Below are 24,591 nucleotides of genomic sequence, written 5' to 3'. Positions count from 1 at the left end.
ATGGGAGGGGGGGGAATAAAAAATCTCTAACAAAAATTTTTTTGCGCGCTTCGCACGCATTTTTAATACTAAATATTTAATAAAATTTAAATAACCCCCTCCAAAAAAAGTTTACCCCGGGGGTAAATTTTGGGGGGGTAAACAAAATTTACCCCTGCCAACAGATTTCAGGGGGGGTAATTACCTCCCCCCCCCCCAAGCAAATTCTACCCGGCCCCGGGGTTAAAATTTTGGGGGAGGGTAAAAAAAATTTGCGGCGCTTCGCGCGCCATTTTACCCCACACACCCTCCAAAAAAGCTTGGACGTTTCTGATAACAACCTACTTTGCAGAGAAAAAATAACCTTCAAGGGTTAGTCTAGATTTAGTAGTATGCTTTTTTTAGCCCTGAATTTGACTTTCTTGGCCTAAAAAACCTATATTTTGATACTAACAATACATACTTTAGAAAAAACTACATTTAACCCATACGGTCCGCGTTGCCTGCAGGGGTCAACCTCCGACGTGGTCAATTATTTAAAACAATGTCCTTATAAATATTAAATAGATATATTGTCTCCTAGAAAAAAAACCTATTAAAATGCTCAAAAGTATGTTTTAGGTAAAAATAGTAAAAAACAGGCTTGAAACCCCCTATTTTCAGGGTTCTTCATTGTCATTGCGCGCGCATCGTTTAGTACACATATATGCACAGACAAACACAGATCCTGCTATTTTAATATATAAAAGGAAATATAAGTAAAACAATGATGGCAGGTTATAGTGTATTTATTATTGAATGATGATAATTTAATTGGCTATAAGCGCATCCCTTTCTTTCTCCTCCAAATGTTTGCGTGCACGCCTCTGTCGCCTGTTGCGCAGTTTCTCTTCCAAACTGTCTTTTACTCGAGCCTGGATATAAAGATAATTGTTTATTTCTAGTATGGCTTTAAGGACAGTTGACTCAGGGATCTAAAGGGGTCTTATAATGGCCAATAAATTGATGTACATCTACAATGGGGATACACAAAATTACCAATTCTGTAGATTACAATTAGTGGTTAAAACGTTTGGACAATCAATTTAATAAACCAACCAATTAAATAATAAAATTTCCCAACGTTGTTGAGCCAACGAATAAGAAAACGTTATTAGAGAACTTTGGGGACTAGTATAATAAACAACCCATTGTTCCCTCATTCTCTGCTTTGCTCTTTGTAGATATACCTGATTTTCTTGTAATTGATGCATCAATTTCTCATTATCTTCTGCATATTGATTCTTCAATGCATCAACTTTTCCAAAGATATCCTAAAATATTTTATTTTTTAAATGAAGTAAAAAATTTGATTTAATGTGTTTTACTTCTTTAAGTACAGATTTATAGAAGGAAAGAAAAAAGGCAAATCTAAACACGCAGCAATAATAATATTTTCTAAGAAAAAAGAACAGCTTAGTCCAAGGACTTCCAAGCTTTTTTTCTGTGGGAGGGGGGGGGGGGTAAAAAAAGAGAAAATTTTCATTTTTGTGTGAGAGTCGTAATATTTATATCATAGAGGCAAAGAAGTCCAATTTTTTTATTGGGGAGGGGGGAGGGTAATCACCTCACCTCCCTCCATATTGGGCGTCTCTGACTTTCTTGTAACGATAATGGAGTTGCTATGTTTCCTAAATCGTACCTAATTGTTAGAGAAATTATCATGCTAAGCTTGAAAACGTTAGGACAATTCTAACATGGTTAAATTAACGAGAAGTTTTAACCGTTACGATGGACCGCCGATCCTGATTATAGAAAAGCTTCGCGTTGAAAAAAAATAATTAACCTCTTGAGAAGGTGGTGGTGCTAAATCGTCATCTGAAATAATCTTCAACCTCTCCAGATCCTTGGCTGTCAGGGTCGCCAGCAAACTTGGATCCTGGTAAAAACAAATAAAATTTGAAACAATATAGAAAGTGTTTTTAGATGCTTAGCTTGGAATGATTTAGCCTATTCTTCTGTCCCTCTACCTCCCTCTTCTAATAAAGAGTTCCTAGATGCTAAGGACTCAAACGCTTGTATATTAATTGACAATTTTTGCCTCTAATTTAATATTGAGTTTAAACTATTCATAATTTTTTTCAAGAGTTTGTTCATTGTCAATTCACACAAAAATCAGGGATCTAAAGGATAAGACAATTACTGAAAAATTGATGTACACCCCAAAAGTTAATACACAAAATTAACCCTACTATAGATTACAATTAGTGGTTAATTAGTTTGGACAATTAACATAATAAACCAACCAATCAAATCCATTAAATGTCCCCAAAATTGTTAAGCCAACGAAAAGAAAACGTTATTATTCATAAAACTTTGGGGACTAGTTTTATAATTGTTCCCTCTCTCTCTGACAAAATTGAGTGAATGTAATTAACATTCTTGTCAACTGCTATTTTTATGTCAAACTAACAAAAATGATAAATTCATGTGCAGTAATTGGAAAAATATGTTTCTTTATAGAATTAATGACGTGGGGGACCGGGTATTATGAATATGAATCTACCAAGTGCTAGCAGTCTTTTTTTGTCATTCAGTTTAAGTATAAGAAATAAGCAAAATTTACCTATATTATCAAAATTTAAAAAAAAAAATTACAATGACGTTTTAAGAAATATGTGATTAAAGTCTTTTGAAATTTACAACATTACTTAATACTTACTATATTTTGTAGGATTCTAACACTTAACGTCAATATTAGTTATTTACCGCAGCGTAGTTAGATGCAGCCTTTCGCGTAAAGTAAAATGAAAAAAAATATACATATTTAATTTAAACTTGAATCAATTATATGATTTTTATAATAATATTCGCGAAAAATGGTCTATAATGCGACACCGGAAAGATTAAAATAAATTTTCCTGAAGTTAAAAACATAAACAATGCCTAGGATGAAACTCAGCTTTAGAGAACAAAATTTGTGTTGAATAAAACTTTACTTACAATTCCTTCAGTAAGAGCTAGAGCATTGAGATTCAGCTCAACTTTGACATCAGTGTTTATATCTTGAACTTTTATATCCAGTTCTTCACCAGTTATCTCCTTCGCTTTCACCTGCAATTAAATGTTTAAGTTGTCCGCAGATACAAAAATAAAGTTTATGTCGACTATATGGCTTACATAACATCGAGAGCCTAGTAACATTATGACTACATATTTATGTTTACATAATAACAGCACAATTTTTTGATAGGGTAGTCAGGGTCTTTTTGTTTTTAGAGGAGATTTCTGTAAAATTTTGATTTTTGATTTTGACAAAGTAGAAAGTTTTTTTTTGTCAACCCTTTTGATGGCTAGTTTAACTTTCTCAAAAAAAATTGATCATTAATAACTAGTTATCACTTCATGAAAACAGCCAAAAATTGCAATTTTTAAGTTACAAATTTTTGGCAGTAGAGTAAAATAATTTTCTATTTCCACTTAAAACCGTACAAATCCAACTTGTTCTCTGGAAGCTTTGGAAGTGAATTTAACAATTATGAAAATAATGTAAAACAAACATTATTACTGATAATTATATATAATAACAATGTTTGCTTATAATGTGACGTCAATGGGTAAACCCAATAATTTACCGATTTGTCCACTTTTTAATACACTTTATTGTGTTTATGCATTGCATATGAGCATTAATTGTGTTGTATAAATTATGAATATCGGAGCCGGCTCTTTTGGGATTTGGGAGCCGATTTTTCTTCAATTCATAGTGTAAGTGTAATATGACACCAGGGCCATAAAAAATGGAATGTTGAAATCATATTGTACTGGCTTCAACCTTGGCTACAGACATTTACTATATGAATTTTACTTCTTATTTTAAAAATATTGTATAAAAAAACACTAAACTTCGCCTTTTTTCCATATATATATGGATCGATATCTAATCATCTATCTATCTATATATCTATCTATCTATCTGTCTGTCTGTCTGTCTGTCTGTCTGTCTGTCTGTCTGTCTGTCTGTCTGTCTGTCTATCTATATATCTATGTATCTATGTATCTATATATCTATCTATCTATCTGTCTGTCTGTCTGTCTGTCTGTCTATCTATCTATCTATCTATCTATCTATCTATCTATTTATCTATCTATCTATCTATCTATCTATCTATCTATCTATCTATCTATCTATCTATCTATCTATCTATCTATCTATCTATCTATCTATCTATCTATCTATCTATCTATCTATCTATCTATCTATCTATCTATCTATCTATCTATCTATCTATCTATCTATCTATCTATCTATCTATCTATCTATCTATCTATCTATTTATCTATCTATCTATCTATCTATCTATATATATATATGGTGCATTATTTGCCAAATGTACCACTTTTCTGCACTACCTCTCCGATTTTGTTAATACTCTATTTAGAAACAACGGTTTAATTAAAAATAGCGGGGGGCGCCTAGAGCATCTAGTGGCTCTATATTGGAAGGGATATGGAAGGGCAGACTTATTTGTAAAACTAAATTGGTTAAAACCATATCAGGGTCAATAAGAAGTTTCAATGTAAAGGAGAACAATATCGGTTCAGTGGTTACTGAAATCTTAAGCTACAAACAAAATATTTTAGCACTTTAGTATTGAAAAAGAATATTATTTACAGCCTGACCGGACCCTTAAAAATGCTTTAAAACATAAATGGTTTGCTTCTTGCATTTCATTTCATATTATATTTACAATTGATACAAAAAATGTTCCAAAAAGAAAACTTTTAATATACTCTAACCCTTTTATTGTAATTCTCAAATTTAAACTTTAAATTTAGGTTGGGAATTGAAACTAATGAACAAAACTCTAACCTGTAATAATCTAACTCTTTCTTGTCTGAGCGCCATTGATGTATCCTTAACCTTCTTATTAATATCCTCTAGATCAGCTGCTATTGTATTATGAACAACCTTAAGAAAAAAAAAATAATTGAAGTAAACTTAGCCGTTTCAAAACTCCTAGAAAAAAAAACAATTATAAAACTATTAGTAGTGTCTCTATTTTCTAAGATAATCATTAATGAATCACTACTTGAGATGGAAAGACATATAAGGAGAGTTTATTGTTTTCCATTGGTGTTAAAAATCATCAATTTCAATAAATACAATTATAGATTATCAATACAATAGTATGCTGCTATTATTACTTTTGCAATACCTTACTAATCCGCATCATTCTGATTCTTTTATCAACTTAATTGTACTGCTTGCAAAAGAATATCTTGTGGCAATGCCAAAATGTTTTATAAAACTAATTGACTAATTAAAAAACCGTTGAAACCTGAAAATTATTGAATTATTTAATTCATTATTTATTAATTTATTTAAATTAAAAGCAAATTTACTATGTAATAAAACAAAATCTCTTTGTTTAAATTAAAAGTACTTTTGGGTAAAACTTCTAAATAGGTTCTTTAAATCCGACTTTATGACACTCTATAAAAATGCGATTTCCTCAGTTGCTTTGCAACATAAAGAGATTGTATTTTGAGTAGATTCCCAAAGAATTACAATTAATGCCTGATTGCAATAGAGTTAATACCTGATTTATCCATTGCATTGTAATAGAGCTCCACATCTTTTAGAAGTAATTGTGTATAGCACTCTAAATTATTATAATAGAGTTAATACCTGATTTATCCATTGTAATAGAGCTCCACATCTTTTAGAAGTAATTGTGTATAGCAATCTAAATTATTATAATAGAGTTAATACCTGATTTATCCATTGTAATAGAGCTCCACATCTTTTAGAAGTAAATGTGTATAGCACTCTAAATTATTATAATAGAGTTAATACCTGATTTATCCATTGTAATAGAGCTCCACATCTTTTAGAAGTAATTGTTTATGGCACTCTAAATTATTATAATAGAGTTAATACCTGATTTATCCATTGCATTGTAATAGAGCTCCACATCTTTTAGAAGTAATTGTGTATAGCACTCTAAATTATTATAATAGAGTTAATACCTGATTTATCCATTGTAATAGAGCTCCACATCTTTTAGAAGTAATAGTGTAGCACTCTAAAGCATGTTCATGCCTATCTGGGGTCTGCATGTCTGTGAATATGTACGCTGTAGCCTAAAATATATAAAAAAGTTCTTGTGAAAAAGCTTTTCTAAAATGTATAAATCTGTACATAATTAATGATCAGCTTTTATAAAATAAAATTGGAATATTTGAAGCTTTTTTCGTTAAATAAAGATGATGTAAAATTTATTTGTTATCTTATGATCTGTAGGTCAAATTTAACTTGGTTTTTATTATCATTTATTTTGTCACTGGATCAGATCATCATAGTATTTTTATGATTTTTCATTTTACTATCCGCGGAAAGCTGTTTACAATACGATACGATATATAACTAAAAATAATTATCTTAAGTCTAATTGCTGTAAATATAGTACAAATATGTTTTAATCAAACAAAAGCTAAGCTTCTAAAATTCAAATTTGAAAAGAATTATTATAATAATTTGATACTTAAAAATAGAAAAACCCCGACAGTGTTTCTTAGAAATGTAATCCAATACAAATATTGAGAAATTCTTAAATAAGACGAGACAGAATATTATGAAACTTGTACTATTCTTTCATTTTTGTTCTTGTAAGTTTTATAAAAAATATCTAAGGATCTTTTTTTATGATTCAATATTCGTTGGGATTCGAACTCATCCCCAACCTCATAACAATCGGAAGCTCTGTGTGATAAGCCATTGTCATGGATAAATTAATGACATCACATGTAAATATTCAGGATTTTAATTGAAAAAATCTTAAACTTTACTCTATACACGATTTGTTTAAGAAGATTAATAAAAGCGAAACTTTTCTTTAATTCACTGTTTTATTCTCTTTTTGTTAATTTAGGCATATTAGAATTGTCATGTGATTCCTATAAAAGTTAAGTACAATTTATGAAGCGTAGCAACTCTATAATCATTACCAGAAAACCATAAAACATTTTGCTTTTCAACATTTTTATGTGATATAATTATCCCTGTTCATCTGATTTTTAGTATACTGATTCTTATTACAACATTGTACATTTTATGAGCGAAGCATCTCTATAATTAAGTCCTAATAATATAAGTATGTCCTTAAACAGTAGCCTATATTAAAGCAGTGTAGTAACAAATTTACTTACAATTATGTTATGAAAATTACCTTATTTAAAGTTGCAACTTCTGGAGGTGAACAATAGGGAAATTGAACTGTGTTTAAGTATCCTTGTGCGCCCTGAAAAAATGGTTGATTTAAGGGCTGTGATTAAGCAATTTATTTAAACTAAAAGTTGCCGAAGATTTTATATCGGGGTAAACTCTATCTATAACTGATTTAAAGTGGGAGTGTTTTTGAAGAAGAAATATTTCGCTTGGATTGTTTGACAGAAAACTAGTTCATTCTTCTTGATTTCATTAAACTTTTAAATAAGCTTAATTTACCAAACAGCTGCAGCTGCCATTACTTTATAATCATCATCAATGTACATTATTTTGGGCAATATAAAGCATTACTGCAAAGCATCGCGATTTGGCATAATTACATGGAGGGAGGGGACAATAGGCTGTTTATTTCACATGTATGTCCCCAAAGTTTTATAATAACTTTTTCATATTCGGTGTGAAACCGCTTTGGGGACTTTTATTGAGTTTTGATTGGTTAGTTTATTAAGTTGAGTATCCAAAAGTTTCAACCACTCATTGCAATCTACAGAAGGGAAAAATTTGTGTATCATCATTGGAGATGTAAAATGTGTAATCCCTTTAGATCCCTGCATAAGCAGAAGCCAAGACAACCTTTTTCACAAGCCTAAGATTGACCGCCTTATTCAGCCATACTTTTTTCTTAAAATTAAGAAAATCATTTTATAAAGTAAATATGTTACCTGAATATTTTGTGACGCAGCCACTAAATTATTTCTTGCAATACACGCAACTCCATATCTAATAACATTAGTATTAATTATCAATAAAGAAACATAATTTTTGCATAAAACAGGGATGATAACAACCATAAAAGCTCTAAATTTAGGAAGGACAAACAAACAATAACTCTTTTAAAGAGGCAGAACTTTAATTTGCAAGTCTAAACAAAATTTTACATAAATTTGTTGCAAAATTGTATTTTAGAAACATCAGAATGGTTGATAATGTGATACCTTGAAATTATTGTCAAAATCTATAATTTTAAAATGAGCTTACTTTTCTTCTAGATTTTGGCTGTTGATGGCAGGTAGAAGCATCCACTGTTTGACCGCTTCCTTCAGCTGCTTGTACGCGTAGTCTATCATCAGCTGTGCCTGCTTCCATTTAAAGTTGGCCTCGACAATCCTGCAATAAATATGTTTTTTTTTATATTGGAACTTTAGAATATTCCTATATACTAGAGTAGCAGAATGTCTATCTGTCTTTATGTATATCCAATAAGATAAAGCAAAAGGCTAGACCGATCGTTCCATAATTTTTAGGCAAGTTTTCCATTGGTTCAGGGAATGTATAAGGCTATCATGGAATTAGGGTACGACATCTCCATCCACCCCCACTACTTTGGAGGTATGATACATCGGATAAAGTTTTTAAAAATAAAATAATTAATATGTGTAGGTAACAAATGATAGTATATATTTTTTTAAGCTTATCTCTATATTTATATTTGTTACTAAACATAATCAAATCCATTTTAAAGTAGAGGTTTCTCAATTATTCAAAAAAAGCATTAGATTTAATCTGTCGATTTGAATATTTAGTAGAATCTCAGTTCAGGGTCCGCGGGTTTGAGAAATACAGTTTTTTAACCCGTTTCCCCTCTATAGCTTTATTGTAATATATTAATTACCTGTTTCTCATTTCTTCATGTTGATCAAGCTGATGTTCTAACTCGTTCTCATTCTCAGATCCATACGCTCCACCAAATATCCTTAAAATTGTTTGTCAGTTGTTTGTAGGTCTAAAGGGATAAGATTATTAATGTACAATCATCCCCAATGATAATACACAAAATTACCCCTTCTGTACATTACAATTAGTGGCTGAAACGTTTGGACACTAAACTTAATGAACCAACCAATCAAAAATCATTAAAAGTCCCCATTGTTGTTGAGCCAACGAGTAAGAAAACGGCCTTATAGTACTTTTGGGGCTAGTGTAATAAACAGCACAATGTTCCCTTCCTCCCTGGTCTTCATGAGTTCGGAAAGGCGGTTATCTACCAACTGATTTCCTTTCTCAAAGGGATCGGATGTTCACTCCCCCCTCCAAAAGTACCAATAGAATTTTGGAACACTTGCGTATTTGCCCATATTACCTACCATCTTTGGAGAAAACAATAAAATTCATCTAAATCTTAAGCTGCTGACAGAAAATCCTTACTACTTTATATGATTGGATCGATTTATTAAATCAAACCAAAGGCCGTTTCAAAAACGTGGTTGGAATTCTATTTGTCTGTGTGTACCGAAGGATCTCGCTAACCTCTGAACCGATACGGTTCTCCTTTACAATCTAGCTTCTAATAGGTCCTTCGCAGGTTTTTAACTATTTTTTTTGCAGGGTATCTCCTTACTCCGAAAAAAAACTATCCTATAGAAAAAATACCCCCCTCCAGTATTTACTTTTTCTTGTTTAAATACCGAAACACCTTTAAACGCGTGGTTGCAATTCAATGTTCAATAAAAATATTAAATACTAAACTTTTATACCTGCTTATCAATGCATCCTGACGCTGGTATAACTCCTGAAAAAGTTTTCAAACAATTACATAACTTCATTTAATGCAATACAATGCAATGGATTAAATTATATCATGGACATAGTATCTAAAGATTTTACTAGATAATAATCAAACATAGGCTAGCCTAGGTTTAGGATTTTCCAAGTCTAACATTTCATTTACAGGATTTTATAGGATTTGACCAATTGACATAGATTTATATTGTGAATTAGATTATAGAACCCAACAAAAAATGACGTCATACAATACAAATGACCAATGATAGGCAAATATACATTTTACATTGTATATGGCCTATCATTAGTTATTTTTATTATATGACGTCATTTTTATTAGGCCCTATAAGATGCTTCTCTATTGTTCAATAAAAATTAAAGTATTAGTTATTTATCCGTAATTATTAGATCTAATAATTGCAATAATCCTAAACTCTAATTAAGTACTTTCCTTTCTATTTATATCTATTATTTATCGACCAAAGCATTTACAATTATCATCATGTTTACATGAAATAATAAAAAGTTGAATTGCAATGCAATATTTATTAAAATTTTGTATTTGTAATTATTTTCTTACAAGGATAATTAGGTTTAATTATACCGTAGCTTCAAATCATTATAATAAAGTTATAGGATGTGTGTCTGTCTGTACCGAAGGATCTCGATAACCGCTGAACCGATCGGGTTCTCCTTAAAAGGGTAGCTTGTCATAGGTCCCTGGAAGGTTTATAACTATTTTGGGGGAGGGTACGTACCGCCACCCTCCCAAGAGAAATTACAAAATATTGAGAGGAAAAATTTAAATATTCGTAGACTTGAACGCAACATAGATAAGTTTCGTAGAGACTTGAACAAAAAAAAACATTAGAAGCCTCTAGGGGCGTAGCCGCTAGTCATATATAAACTACAAACAGTAAACTGTAAATATATATAAGAATAAAAATACAGTATTGACAAATTAAGGTTTGACAGACAGATGGACAAAATTATTTATAAGTAAATGATTATATGCAATCTTCACAAGAAATTTGCAAACTTATCTATCTCCAGAAAAAGTGACTTACTTTTAGATGATATTTTGCAAAGTTAATTTTCACTAAAAAAAATAAAAATCTTTTTTTTATAGCAACTAAAAATCAAATTTCTTTTTAAAAATCCAAAAGCTACCACAGCCTAACCCAAATTCAGGGAATATAAAAAAAGGTTAGACATATATCCCCTTTTACCTGTAGACTTTGAGCCTGTTTTTCAGCAACTTCTAGTTCTCTGTCGAGATTGTCATTCTGGTCCTTCAGACTTTCCAACTCTTGGAGGGCTATTTCCTAAATATAATCATCTTAACATAGGTAGGAGATTAGATGCAGGGAATTTAAGGGATAAGACAATAGCAGAAAATTGATTTTAATGACCAATTGTCATTAACAAAACTACGCCTTAATTTAATTAGAATTTTTAGTTGAAAAGTTTGATACAACCAATCAAAATTGGAAAAAAGTCTCAAATGTTTTTAATCCAATGAGTCATCAGACATGTGTGTGTGTGAAAACTTGGGGTACCCATTTAATTTTCAGTCCATTGTCTCCTCCATCCCTGAGTAGGATGTGTGTTTGTGACAATAGAGTATGCTTGTCTTGGCTTTATTAAATAAGAATAAGATCTGTTTTCGCCAAGGAACTAGGTATAAGATAATGGACGACATTTTAATCTTACACATAAAATATTTGTGAGTTTTTTTTAACTAAGGTGTATAATGTTTTAAATAAAATCTTGTTTTAACTTGTTTTTTAAGTGACAAAGCTACTATATAAATCCATTTGTCTGTCTGTAAGCCAAAGAGGCTATAGTATGTAGAAATTAGTTGTTCTCGTCTGCTATTTACTATAGACTGCTGTTTTTTGTTTGTGAAGACTTCTACCAAAGATCATCCAGTAAACAACTTACTTTGTCCTATAGTCTGTCCATAATCTTTTCTGTCTTTCTTTTATAAGCTTCTCTTTTTATACCACTGAAAATCTGCTCTCCACCTCAATTTATGAAACCAGGGTTCTTTAATGCTTCGTTACTTATGGATACTGCTATTCTTGTTATATTAAGAACTAGTGGCTACGCCCCTAGAGGCATCTAGGACCAATTAAAGATCTATGAATTAAGATCCGCTGTTTACCAACGGAGAATCATCATATTGGTTCTCCGGTTTGCGAGATCCTTCAGTACAGACAGACAAACAGATAAACAGGCAGACAAAGTGAGATCCTGTTACTTTTATATAAGGATAAAGTATTGTGAAGGTGTTTTAAGTGTACTTATAAAAAGGTGCGTTTGTTTTTCTGTCTCAAATTAATAAACATTGTGTACTAGTGAATATATGGACAAAAATGATAAAAATTACAATATTAAATTGAATATTATGAGAATGTTCAGATACCATGCGAATAAAATCCAAAAAATGACTACTTCATTCAGAGGGGCAAATGCAATCCCGGTAGGAAAATGTGCCCTCATCCAAAATGTGCTTTTCGTTCTTTTATAAGAAGAGTATAAAATCTAATTAGTTCAATGATTAAATTATACTAAATTATAAATACCATATTGGCTTATATTTTTTATTTTATTTTACAAAAATATTTTTTTCAGTATGGCTTTGAAACCGATTAATATCCAGTGGATTTGAAACGGTTCTCGGCCATACTGATAAATCATGTATAGCATCGAATTACAGACAATTTTCCACGAAATAAAAAAAATCATAAAGTTCATACCAGTTTTGTTAGACCAGCCTTCGGCCACTAACGCAACTGGTTATAATTTTTCATTTTAATTTCAACGGAAAGCTGTCTATAATGTGATGCGATGAATAACTATTAAGCAATTTTGATGAAATACTTTAATTGACATCAAACAGGAAAAGTGATCAGTGATTTCAATTTAGTGAACAACCTAAAAATAACAAATTCATTCTCGTGGATCGAAAAAGCCGCCAATGAAACTTCAGTGTATAAAATTCCATGAACCACACTGAAAAAACTGCACACAGAACAAGCACGGCCGAAACCTTTGAATTAAGAGTAGCAAAGGCGTCTCTGGCCTCTTCAGATGGATTTTCATCAATAAGCTCTAAAATCTTTTGTTTCATTTCATCATCCTGGGCCCCCTCGCCAATAATATCTTTAAGCTTCTCATTTTTCCTCAAGATGTCCCTAAAAAGTTAGAAATATTAGCATTTTCTGATTTATTAGATTTACCTCTCTGTTTTTGGCATCTAGGTATTCTTTCATCTCTTTGGTTCTTCGTTTGTCCACATCTTCCCCCTGTAGCCCAGTGCAGATTAAGTCAAGTATTTTTAAAAGTGAAGCTTTTCTATCATTTTGGTAGATCCGTCCGGCCATAACGTTAATATCTTTTTTAGTTAATTTAGTTAACATGTTAGAGTTGTTATAGCGATTTTAAACTTCACATGATGATTCCTTTAATAGTTAGGTACGAATTAGGAAGCTTCCAAGAAAAAGTCGGATGTTAATTTTAATTTTGCTCTGGAAAGTAATCTTTCAAGTTTAACCTTTATTATTCAAAATAGAAGAATTTGACAGAAAAAAAGCTGAAAACCATTCCATGACCTTAAGCCAAAGAAGAAAATAGCCCTAAACCAACATATAAAGCTTCCCTAAAATCGGTTATCGTAATCTCAAACTAAAGACAAAAAACCTTAGTACTTTATATTAAGAAACTAACGGCTACGATCTCTAAAGGCCTCTAAGGGCACTTGAGGAGGGGAGAGTCGAATGCGATAACAAAATTTCTTATTTCCGATTGTAAAAGAAAAAGTAAAAACAAATTTTTTTGGGGGGGGAGATTTTTTTTTTTGGGGGGGGGAGGTGCTCCCCACCCATTTTAAATTTTAGTTAAATTTTTTTTTTTAAATTTAGGGGGGGGATAATTTTTTCTAGGGGCGATTTCTCTTGGGAGGGTGGTGGTACCCTCCCCCAAAATAGTTATAAACCTTCCCGGGACCTATGAGAAGCTCCCCTGTTAAAGAGATTCCGATCTGTTCAGCAATACAGACAAACAGACAGACAAATAGACATCCAGTTACTTTATTATAAGGATAGTTATTGGTGTAATACTTTTCAACATATTTGGTATTTATAAAATAATTAATTAAATCCTTATTATAAAACATTTGTTTTTAACAAGTCATAATGTAAAAGAAATAAAATAAAAAGACTGGTAGGAAATAATTTTGTGTTGTCATTACAAAAGATAAAAGTTTTTTTTGTTTAAAGTGTAAAAGTCTGTAATCATTATTGTTTATTTAAACGTTTTTACTAAATTCTTAAAAAGCAAATGATTTAAAATACAAAGTTTTAAAAATTAAATAGATCATTAAAACGGAATATTTTATTTCATATATCTTTTCATTTTTAATATCTCTCTTAAAGTTAAAATTTTATTGGTACCTATAATTTTTGCTTTTCTGAAATTATAGTTTTTGTTGTATTGTAGACTCACCCATTTTGTTTTGCAAATTGGCTAGACAGTTAATAGACCCCCTTCATTCTAGTTTTTCCTTTTGGGATAATACTTTTCCGTAGTTTACTTTTTAATTGGTATTTGATTTACTAAGACACTTGCGACTAAGCCCATAGAGGACTCTTTAGGCACTAGAGGGAATGGGGGGGGGGGGGGATGAGTCGACACTCCACTGTTAACTTTTTCTTCAATGTAGAAATAAATTTTGCAATAGTTATTTTTGTAGAGACGATTTAAGATAATACCCTCCAAAATAGTTTAAACCTTTCTGGATCTTGAACAGCTTCATTGTTAAGATTAGCCATATCGGTTTATTAGCAAGATCAGCTTTTTTCCATTGCAGGAAGTTTCCTTATCATTTTATAATATGATTTTTCTAACTTGATGGCTGTTACTTTCTAATTGCTGCGCTAATTATGAAGAAAGTTGTCGTTGTTATTTAACAATTAAAAATTTTAAGTCCCAAGAATCCTCTGGGAGTAAATCGACCCCTCACGTTTGATCATAAGAAAGACACATATCCTTTTACTTTTATATAAGGATTAAACCTTAAAAGATAAATACGTAGAAGCAAAGCATTTCTACATTGACTGACATGAAAGTAAAAGAATAGACGGGGTTTGAGCTAAATGTAATTCTAACTGTTGGTACCCTGTGCGGCCTTTTAATTAGGTCTTTGATTATCAACCAATAGCATCAGAAATATAAATACAGCAAAGTCTTTAGCAGGAGAAAAAGGTCCCCAACACGTAGTTGTCAGGGTTATGCATCTATACTTATATATTTATTGTTGCTTGACTTAACTGCTCCATGAATAATCTCTTAGTCTCTGGAATATCCAAAGTGTCGACATCTTGCTTCTCTTTTTTACTATAAATAAGGATTAAAACATTCATTTACTGACGGTTTAGCTTCAAAGTTCCAATGCGCATATTTGAGCACAGTAAATAGCTTTCCATTATTTCAAAATTAATTACTGATAAAAGGGAGTTTGTTGTTTTTAGAGCGTTTGTTTTTTACTTTAGGCCAGGTAAGGTTAGGTTTTATTGTGTACAGTTGGGTACAGAAATAGTGCAGCTTATATATTTGCAGCGAGATTATGGTCCTAGGGGTTAGGCACAGGTAAAAAACACTAACACCCCCTCCCCCTATTTTCAATTTAATTAAAAACAAGGGGAGGGGTGTTCCGTGCTTGCTAAACACTTTGAGGTAAAGAAACAACTTTATTTTAAAAATCTTTAGTCACATTATTGCTTCAATAGTAACAGAAAATAATTTCAATATCAGCCTCAGCAGATATCTGTACACGCACCTGGTTGCAAGGGTTAACATACAATTGCACAAAACATTAGTATAGAAAATCTTTGTTTATTTTTTAAAAAAATTATTGTAAAGTACAAAAAAAATAGGGAGTAGCAAATTCTTGCGTAATTCCATAACCAAACTGATACCTTATATGATATTTAATCATACCTATAAAAATCAATAAAAATCAACTTCTGAGCTGGATCTTTAAATCATTTTAGTGGTGAGCCAGATCGGGGTGAGCCAACTTTCCACCAATGAAAGCACAGCATTTTATGAAATGTCCCACTGTGATTGGCGGAAATTCGGCGCACCCCGATCTGGCTCACCACTAAAATGATTTAAAGATCCAGCTCAGGTGTTCCAGATAAAGAGTATAATTTTTAAATGGAATTAAAGTAAATAAGGCAGACGAAAAGTTGTGAAAGATACATAAGAAGAACTGAAAAATAACAGACGAAAGAACGGTAACTCATAGAGTAGCTTGGCTTCTAATAAAATCTATCAAAATAAAAAGGATGACTTACGTCTGTTGCTGTAAGGTTTGGTAGATAATTTTCTGTTGTTCTGTTCTCATTTTCAAGTGGGCTCGTTGGTCTTTTATCTGCTGTAGTACTAATCCAGGACTGAAATCAGAAAAAACGCTATTCTAATAAGAAATATACTAGAACAAACAGACGCTTTGATTTGAAGAAACCAAATATTTTGACTGTTTATCTTAAATAGCAGCCATGAAATTCACCTTTTCCCCCGACGAATTTCTTATAGACGGACATACATACATTTGCAATTATAGAGCATCTTCTCTACTAAAAATCCAATTTGCAATATCAGTTTTAGATAGCAGTTTAGTAGACTTTGTAATCCCATAACGTTGCAGGCCGTAATACGTTTTTAAAAGTTATAGTGTAGCTTCTCTATTTTGATTAAACTGTACCTCGAAGTTTCTGCCTCTGCAATCTCTTTTTCTAACTCTAGATAATCCTCTATTGTTTGGGCATCTACCGGGGCGTTCTAAACATGAAAATTGGGGTTGTTTTTTTATGAAATGGTCTATATTTTTTCTCTATTTCTTGAAGATTTTATAACGCCATACTGGCCTACCATTGGTCAATTAAAATGTATACTGGCCTGTCATTGGTAATTTAGTCTGTGTATTGGCCTATCATTGATCATTTGTATTGTATGCGTCATTTTTATAGTCAGAGTAAAGGGCGTCCTATTCTTTTGACTTCAAGTTATTAACATATCAGTAATGAATATTTGGTAAATTAAATTTTTAGTTATTTAATTTTTAATGGTTATTCATCGCATCGTATTGTATTCAGCTTTCCACGGATAGTAATTTGAAAAACTGGTATAAATTTTAGGATTTTTATTTTGCTATTCTTGGAAAATTGTCTGTAATACCATGTTATAATTGAAAACCGGTTCTAATCCAGTGGATATTAATACTGGAAAATAATTCATTATAATAGGTTTAAAATATATTTTATTCAATGTAGTTAATAATTAGGTTTGATTGCTGTAATTCCTAAAATTGCCCTCATTGTTTTATTACTTTAATTAAAAAAGGACATTAATTCCAGTAAAGTGTACTTCAACTCATTACTACATGCTTGAAAAACAATTAAAAAGATGGAGATGCGATCCCCAATTTTCAAAATTCTTTGAACGTACGAATGAGACTTTTACAGAAATGCTTCGCATCTAGTCCATTTACCTATGTTTACTATAAATTTTACACCATATAAAAGTAGAATCTGAATATTTGATTGACGTGCCACGGCAATTATCGAGCGCAACTCAGGCACAAGATACAATTACTCTAGCTAGCCCCAAGGCACTTTTTATATGCTTTTAAGTATTTATTAGCCTATCTTTACCAATATAATACCATATATGGGTAATGCTAGCCTAATCATGGTAAACTGTATGTGATTGATTATTGTTATATGCTTATTAAAACATTATGTTTATTGTTAAAGTAACCATGTAACCACTTAGTTTTAGTTTGTATGCCTACAACCATAGTTTGATTTACGTCACAAGTTTAACATACAAACACTTAATTAAACAGACAAGGGCTTAGATCCTTAATAATAGTTGATGTTATAGCTTGCACTTCTTAAAATATCTCAGTTATTTATTGACTCTCTAACCATCAAGTTCTTCTGGCTTTAAAGGTAATGACTTAGTTGTTTGGCATGCATTGTAGTTTAAATTTAGGACCCTCAGTACTTAGCATGAATTGAGCTTAGGCCTTATGTTAGAACTCTAACACTTAGCACAATTCAATGCTTAGGACTTGGGGCACTTTTCTGTCCTACACTACTTATGATTATTATCACTTATCCTGTAAATATTTTCATACTTAACTTATTCACTTGTAATGTAAATACACTTTATAAAACCATCTTCCTTCTTGAGTGCTTAATATACTTATATAATACAGATCGAATACCATAACCAACCATTTATTCTTAGTTTAAAGCAATATAATACCTCGCGTGGGTCTTTGTTGAGCTACCACGGGCTCAACCAAATTCGTATTATACTTGTGGGAATAGAGGGATAAGCATTCTAAATTGACGAACCGACGATGAGAATGTCTATGTGTATTGCAGTAAAAGTAGGATTTTTAGTAGTACTCATAGAAGAGCGATCTCCATACCATAATATTGGACAAGCGCCCCATTCGCACTACCAAAGAAGGGTTTTAAAGAGTATTAATGAAAGTTTTATTCGTGGTAATAAAAATCTAAAGAGTAGAAAGGAATTTATATATTTAGAATATGTTCAACTAAGTTGGGATAGGTTTTAAGCTTTTCTTACACAGCAAAAGAAAATAAGAATTTTTTATATAGTTGTTAAATGCTGGATATTGACAAGGAGGGGAAGGGGGGGAGGGGCAAGGCATCTGCAAAAAAAATGGTGGGGTATAATACCCCAATAAACTATCTGAAATCTATTAAAAGAAATATGAAGTTTGGACGTCCTTGGATATTTTGATACTTGTTGGTACCTGCATGTTTTCTTTGAGTGTAGGACTTGCCCACTGGGCGTCGGAGCTTTGACTACACCCCATTTTAAACAATATTATCACTACAGTTTCATTTCTGAAAAATCAATAGCATTATGTTTTAGAAAAGCAAATCTTTTCTATGATTAGAGTGTGTCTTCCATACATTACAAATTATACTTGCCAAAGGTGTAATGTTGTAAGCATGGCAATTCTATTTAAAGTTTTTTTACTCTAAATTGTTTGTTTTGTTGTCTAATTTGTTGAGCTTTGGTATAATGAATGCTGTCATCCTCGTTTTGTAATCATTTCATGTATTGTATCTGAACTAATATCTATTGGTTTGTTTACAGTAATAGTTTTTATTATCATATTTGAAATTACGACGTTTACTGCATAACCTCTTTTTTAACCTTTTTTATTGGAATCGTAGCTTTAAGATTACCTCCCAGTACATTTTATGAATGGGTTGGGTTGGGGGAGGTTCGGGGGGAGGTTGAAGGAAAAATAAGGAAAACAATTAACTACCAACAATTTTAAAGTATGATGTATTTTACACAATTTTAATTATAAGGATGATATTGAGATTTTTTGTCTTTTAGTTGAGTTTTTGCATTTGCTTGATTTGACCAGCTTCGCTCTTATTTAATTCTTCTATTTTGAACTCCATCTCTAGCATTTTGGTGTGTACGCTGTTGAGGATGCTGTCATCCTTGTTAAATTAAACAATTCAGCCATTCTCCAAATGATTGAAAACACTTGCTTAAAACATAATTAACAGACACACAAATAGAAACTAAAAAAATGCGGGACAAACAAGAGAATTAAATTCGGGAAACCCAAGAACCCATGCCCTAAGGGGGAGGGGAGGGGGATGATGGGTTGAACCTGACATTGTTAAATAAATATTAGGTAGGCCTACTACACAGTCCAGGGTTACTCTAATCAAGGTGATAAATTAGAGGACCTTCAACCAAAGTAGTTCTGAATTAAGTTATTATATTTTATTAGTTTTCACATTTTATCAAAAGCTGTTAATAATTACAACATAATATATATTTTAAGCCAATTCTATGATACAAAGTAGAATTATGTTCTTACGTCAGTCCCTTAAGATCTCGTTAATCGCTAAACCGATTGGGTTCTCATTTTCAAAGAATATTCAGGTCCTAACATGGTTATAATATATTTAAATCTTTATTATGGAAGCTCTTTATAGTGTCTATAAAACAAGAGGATAGATTTAAAAACTGTTGGCCGAAAAATCCCAAATGACGTCATATTAGAATAATGGACTATTTTAAAATGAAGTCATTCGAGATATTTTAGCCAACAATTTTTAAATCTATCCCTTTTTTGATAGGCTCTATAGATTATGCATTTTATTTTGGAATGTGTATCTATAGATAATACCTTTACTAAAAGAGCGCACAGTTTTCACCAATAATAAAGTAACATTGTCCTTACCCTCCCCCCCTCCCTCCTCCCTCCCCCTTGATGTGGGTGTATAAACAAAATATAATAACCATGGCGACCCCTACTATACTATACACAATAATATGGCTGTACAACCACAAACTATTTTCAGCCCACAACTTTTGATCATTATTATTATATTGGATTCTTATGAGAAGAGAAGCTGCTCTATAATTAGGGTCAGTAATTACATCAGTGCGTTTGTAAACAACTTTAGGATAACTAGAAATAACTAACCCTTTTGTCAATTTACTTACGATCGTTATATACGTGGATATTATGACAGGGGTATAATTGTCGTCATTTTATGTTGCTAACATGGACATGACTAATTGCTAAGTTCATTTATCCTTTAGGAGGGAATGGGATGTGGTGAAAGGGGTGGATGTGAAGGGAGATTGAATTTTAGCCAGCTACTAGTTTCACTTTATTAGAGTACATGATAATCTGGTGTAGGATCCAAGCAATAATAAAATCCATTTTCCTAGCCTAAAATTATCCTTTCCTTCACTGTAATAGCACAATCTTTTCTCATGAATCACAAAAGTATGTTTTAATATTTGATTTAAATTTATGTAGTAATATCACAAACATTGCATGATTTAAACGGAATTTTTTTTCTGAATAACGGAACATCTCCCTGATATTTACACGTTGTTACTTTCCAATAATAGAATACAAAAAAATGTATTCCAAACACTCCCTAATAGCGAACTGTGACAGTAAATTTTCAACCTTTTGAAGCCTGTATGTATAGATTATCTGTGAGTTAAAAATCCATGAAACCATTCCTATATGTGTACTCAAATGATAAATGTTACAATAGGTTTGAACTACTTATTCTATTACAATATGTCAATTTGATTAAAATTGATCAAAACGAGGATGACAACATCCATCAGAAGCAGAGCACAAAAAATATAATGATGTTCAGAAAAAATCCTTTAGAACAAGGCGAAATTGAATTTTGTAACTACCATCCACAAACTTTTGAAAATTGGACCAAAAACACCAACGATATGGGAAAACAGGTAAAAATATAAAAGCTGCTTTTTATGCTAAGGAATGATGAAAAGAAGTTTCAGCAGTCTATCTTGAATAGGAGCCGAGAAAATCAATATTCCCCCAAAACTTGTCTTACGGACACATGGGCAGACATTTCGAATTATAGAGAAGCTTCGCTACTAAAATACTTGAAAGACCTTACATGTATTCTAAAAAATGAATTTTCATCAAAGTTTGTTCATTGTCAAATCGATTATCAAATGTGTTTTTTAAGTCAAAGTGTTTAAAAATATGCTCTTATCAAAATACTAATAAATACAGAATCTAAATGACTGGTTTATTTTCGCGTGTCCATTAAAATCTATAAAAAGATTTGACAAAAAGTTCTGCTACGACAATAAAAACTAAATTTTTTTTCCTTTTTTTGATATTTCTTAGATTTTATTCACCACCTATTTTTGGTTTTCTGCTTAGAATTTTTTTGCACTTTGCAAGAGAATAATAATATTGACTAGACCAGTTTAGATTTATAAATAAAAAAGATGCATTTTTCTAGTGCGGCTATTATATAATTAGGGTATGTTCTTCTGTGAGAATGTCCGTTAACCAACCTTAGCGTCTTATTGTATATCTTTATTTTAACTCTACCCATTTATACCAAACACACATTACTTAGACAAAAATCTATTCCTTTTTATATTTGACTAAATGACAGTTTATTTTTCTTTTTATTTAACATTTGAGATGGTGGGATTGAATTCGATCCCCTTCCATTTTATAATTTAGTTTTAAAAGGAAAAAATTAGATGAAGGGGGGCGGATCCTACGGTTGATTATTCTGGGAAAACCTTTAAAAAGATTCAATGTAAATGAGAACCATTTGGGGTCAGCAGTTAGCGGTTTTTTTCTGTACAGACAAACAGACACAGATCCTGTTACTTTTTTATATAAGGATATAGATATAGTTCTACTACACAGATATTACTTTTGAACATAGCTATCCTTGTTAGAATAAGAAACAACAATTCTAGAAATGCATTATTCCTTTTCTTCAACTGTACAGGGAACATCATTTACAAATCAACGAATGGCATAATATGTAAATGAAATATTAGTAGCCTAACAAATCATCGCTTAATTTTTAATTTTTAATAGGGAAATCATTACGCGCATATCGATAATTATTTGTATTTCAGTTAGCATATCCGTCTGTCTGAAGATTAAGAACACTAATCACTGAACCGAATGGGTTCTACTTTCCATCGATTATAGCTACTGGTCCTGCTGTAGTTTTAAGCTACATTCATGGGGGCGGGACACGCCCAAACAAAGAAAAAATAACCCACCATCCAGAATTTTTTTTAGGTTACCAGTACAAATTTATGGGAGGGGAGTAACATTCTACGTACATAGTGATTTGTAAAGGAGTAGTAACTTCTTAACAAGACTCTGGCCTAGATAAGAAAATAAAATATTTCTTTTTACTTATTAATTATTCAACAAGGTTTAATATTAATTGTACATTTTAACAAGAAACAAATTATCCACAGTAAAAACATATTTCGAATTCTAATTTTTTAAAAATAAGTAATCTCTCTCTCTCAAAAAAGGGTTTGAAACTGGCTATTTTAAAATATTATACAATAGCATTGAAGCAGAATTGAAATATAAAAACTAAGGTGGCTAGGACATGTGCTAAGAATAGAACATAATAAGATTCCAAAAAAGTGCTTAAGATTGAACCCCACTGGTAAACGTAGAAAGGGACGACCTAAAACGACCTGGAGGCACAGCACCGAAAAACACCTAATTAAATTAGAATGGACATGGGGAGAAGCTGAAGCACATGCCAAGGACAGGACTTCATGGAGGAACAGGGTGGCCGTATTCTCTGGAATACATAGTCAAACAAATAGACGAGCCTGAACTGAACTGAAATATCAATGTGTTTTGAATAATAGTTAGCTTAACTAAAATATCTTTTATTAATTGAAAAAAAATACCTCATTAATTATTCACAAAAATCATTTTATGCATTCTTAATCATTTTTTTTTTACAATTTTGGAACAATGGATATAGGAAATACGTGGATACATTGACAAGGGGAAATTTGTCGTCAATTTACCTTGCTAACCTCATTTATTGGTCAGTTCGTTCATCAAGGAATGAGGGTAGTGGATGGGGTAAAGTGGTAGATTGGGGATTATTTTAGCCAGCTGCGAGCAACACTTTTTGAGAGTACATGAAAATCTGGTGCAACATCCATAACAGGGTGTGTGTGTGTGTGTGTGTACGTGTGTCTTTGTACAGAAGGATCTCGCTAACCGCTGCACCGATATGGTTAATGTTATCCTTTACAATGTAGCTTTTTTATAGGTCCTGGGTAGTTTTTTTACCATGTATTTTGTGAAAGGGTACCACCACTCTCCCCTAGAAAAAATACCAAAAAATATATTCTACTAAAGACCGCCACTGTATGTCTTACGGGACTTCCCTTCGTACAAGGGTAGCATATTATACTAAAGTAACACTAGCTTAACAAAGAGAGGGGTATGTTTCTGGTAGAATCCGTAAAAGTGTGTGTTTTAAGGCTTAAAAATAGTAGTAGAATGATAATATTCACTAAATATGTGTATTTCTTATTGAAAAGAACTATAGACAAATTTTTTTTTTTAAAGTTAATATAAATTTGTATCGTTCTACTACTGTTTTTTACTTATAACACATAACCTTTACGGATTTTACCAGAAACCTACCCCTCTCTTTATCAATTTAATCGACTAAAACAATTTAGTCTCAATGTATTACTGTACTTATTATTACTTTTTTCATCAATTTAATGATATATTATTCTAATTTTTGAAGTACTGATTACTATTACAACAAGGTACAATGTTATAAGTAAAGCATCTCTATAATCAAGTTATAAAAATGTAAGTATGTCCTTAAACAGTATCCTGTTTGTATGCAATTTTGCAACAAAATTGTCAGACTTATACATTTATATTCTGATCATTCAGTTCTGACACTCTACAAGTGTTAATGTTCGTTTATCCTATCATTTCAGAGCTTCGCTTTTATGGATGTTGTCATCCTCATTTTGGTAAAATTATGCAGGTATTGTTATTTATAACAAACATAAAATTCTATGGAAAACAAATGGTAAAAATACATAGAAATTTATTTTAATAATTAGATTGTTTTATTTTTTTCTTCAAATGAAGTGTTGATACCTTGTTTTTGGAACACAGTAATAGTGTCTGACTGATTATGACGTAACAAAAAAATTAGCCAATGAGAGGCCGATATTGACCAATGGTAAAATTTATAGTGGCCTCTCATTGGCTAATTTTTTTTGTTACGTCATAATCAGTCAGACACTATTACTGTGTTCTTGTTTTTGCTTCACTAATATAGACATAATTATACCATTCTTATTTTTCCAAGATTATTAAATAATGAGAGGAAAACGCATAAAAATTAAAACTACGCAATTTCAAA

General features: G+C 31.5%; 1 protein-coding gene across 2 annotated transcripts; it reads right to left on the bottom strand.

The window, feature by feature from the left end:
* Positions 1 to 749: 749 nt before the first annotated feature.
* On the bottom strand, positions 750 to 18,701 carry synr (BH3-only protein sayonara). 2 transcript variants are annotated; one of them, XM_080170339.1, is made up of 17 exons: positions 18,612 to 18,701; positions 16,524 to 16,600; positions 16,114 to 16,212; positions 15,088 to 15,151; positions 12,997 to 13,065; positions 10,981 to 11,076; positions 9,724 to 9,758; positions 8,862 to 8,942; positions 8,228 to 8,356; positions 7,912 to 7,969; positions 7,191 to 7,262; positions 5,992 to 6,105; positions 4,832 to 4,930; positions 2,962 to 3,072; positions 1,805 to 1,897; positions 1,209 to 1,292; positions 750 to 893 (listed from the first exon to the last, which is right to left on the bottom strand). In XM_080170339.1, exons 1-17 carry the CDS (start codon positions 18,672 to 18,674, stop codon positions 789 to 791), a joined length of 1,449 nt encoding a protein of 482 aa, XP_080026465.1. In that variant the 5' UTR covers positions 18,675 to 18,701; the 3' UTR covers positions 750 to 788. The 2 variants fall into 2 exon arrangements, with proteins under 2 accessions (XP_080026465.1, XP_080026464.1); XM_080170338.1 differs by lacking the exons at positions 12,997 to 13,065; positions 15,088 to 15,151 and adding an exon at positions 12,807 to 12,951.
* Between the last annotated feature and the right edge of the window lie 5,890 nt (positions 18,702 to 24,591).

The sequence above is a fragment of the Acartia tonsa genome, chromosome 8 (assembly GCF_053477335.1).
Source record: "Acartia tonsa isolate MP-2025a chromosome 8, ASM5347733v1, whole genome shotgun sequence".
Lineage (NCBI taxonomy): Eukaryota > Metazoa > Arthropoda > Copepoda > Calanoida > Acartiidae > Acartia > Acartia tonsa.
This window is presented reverse-complemented; position numbering and strand designations above follow the sequence as displayed.

Bases quoted from the DNA above. Each gene is read 5' to 3' on its own strand.
- synr (XM_080170338.1), bottom strand. From the start codon at position 18,674: ATGGGGTGTAGTCAAAGCTCCGACGCCCAGTGGGCAAGTCCTACACTC. The intron at 7,263-7,911 runs GTAACATATTTA...CCATTTTTTCAG, and splicing joins CTGCGTCACAAAATATTCAG to GGCGCACAAGGATACTTAAA. The intron at 1,293-1,804 runs GTTAATTATTTT...AAAATATTTTAG, and splicing joins CACCACCACCTTCTCAAGAG to GATATCTTTGGAAAAGTTGA.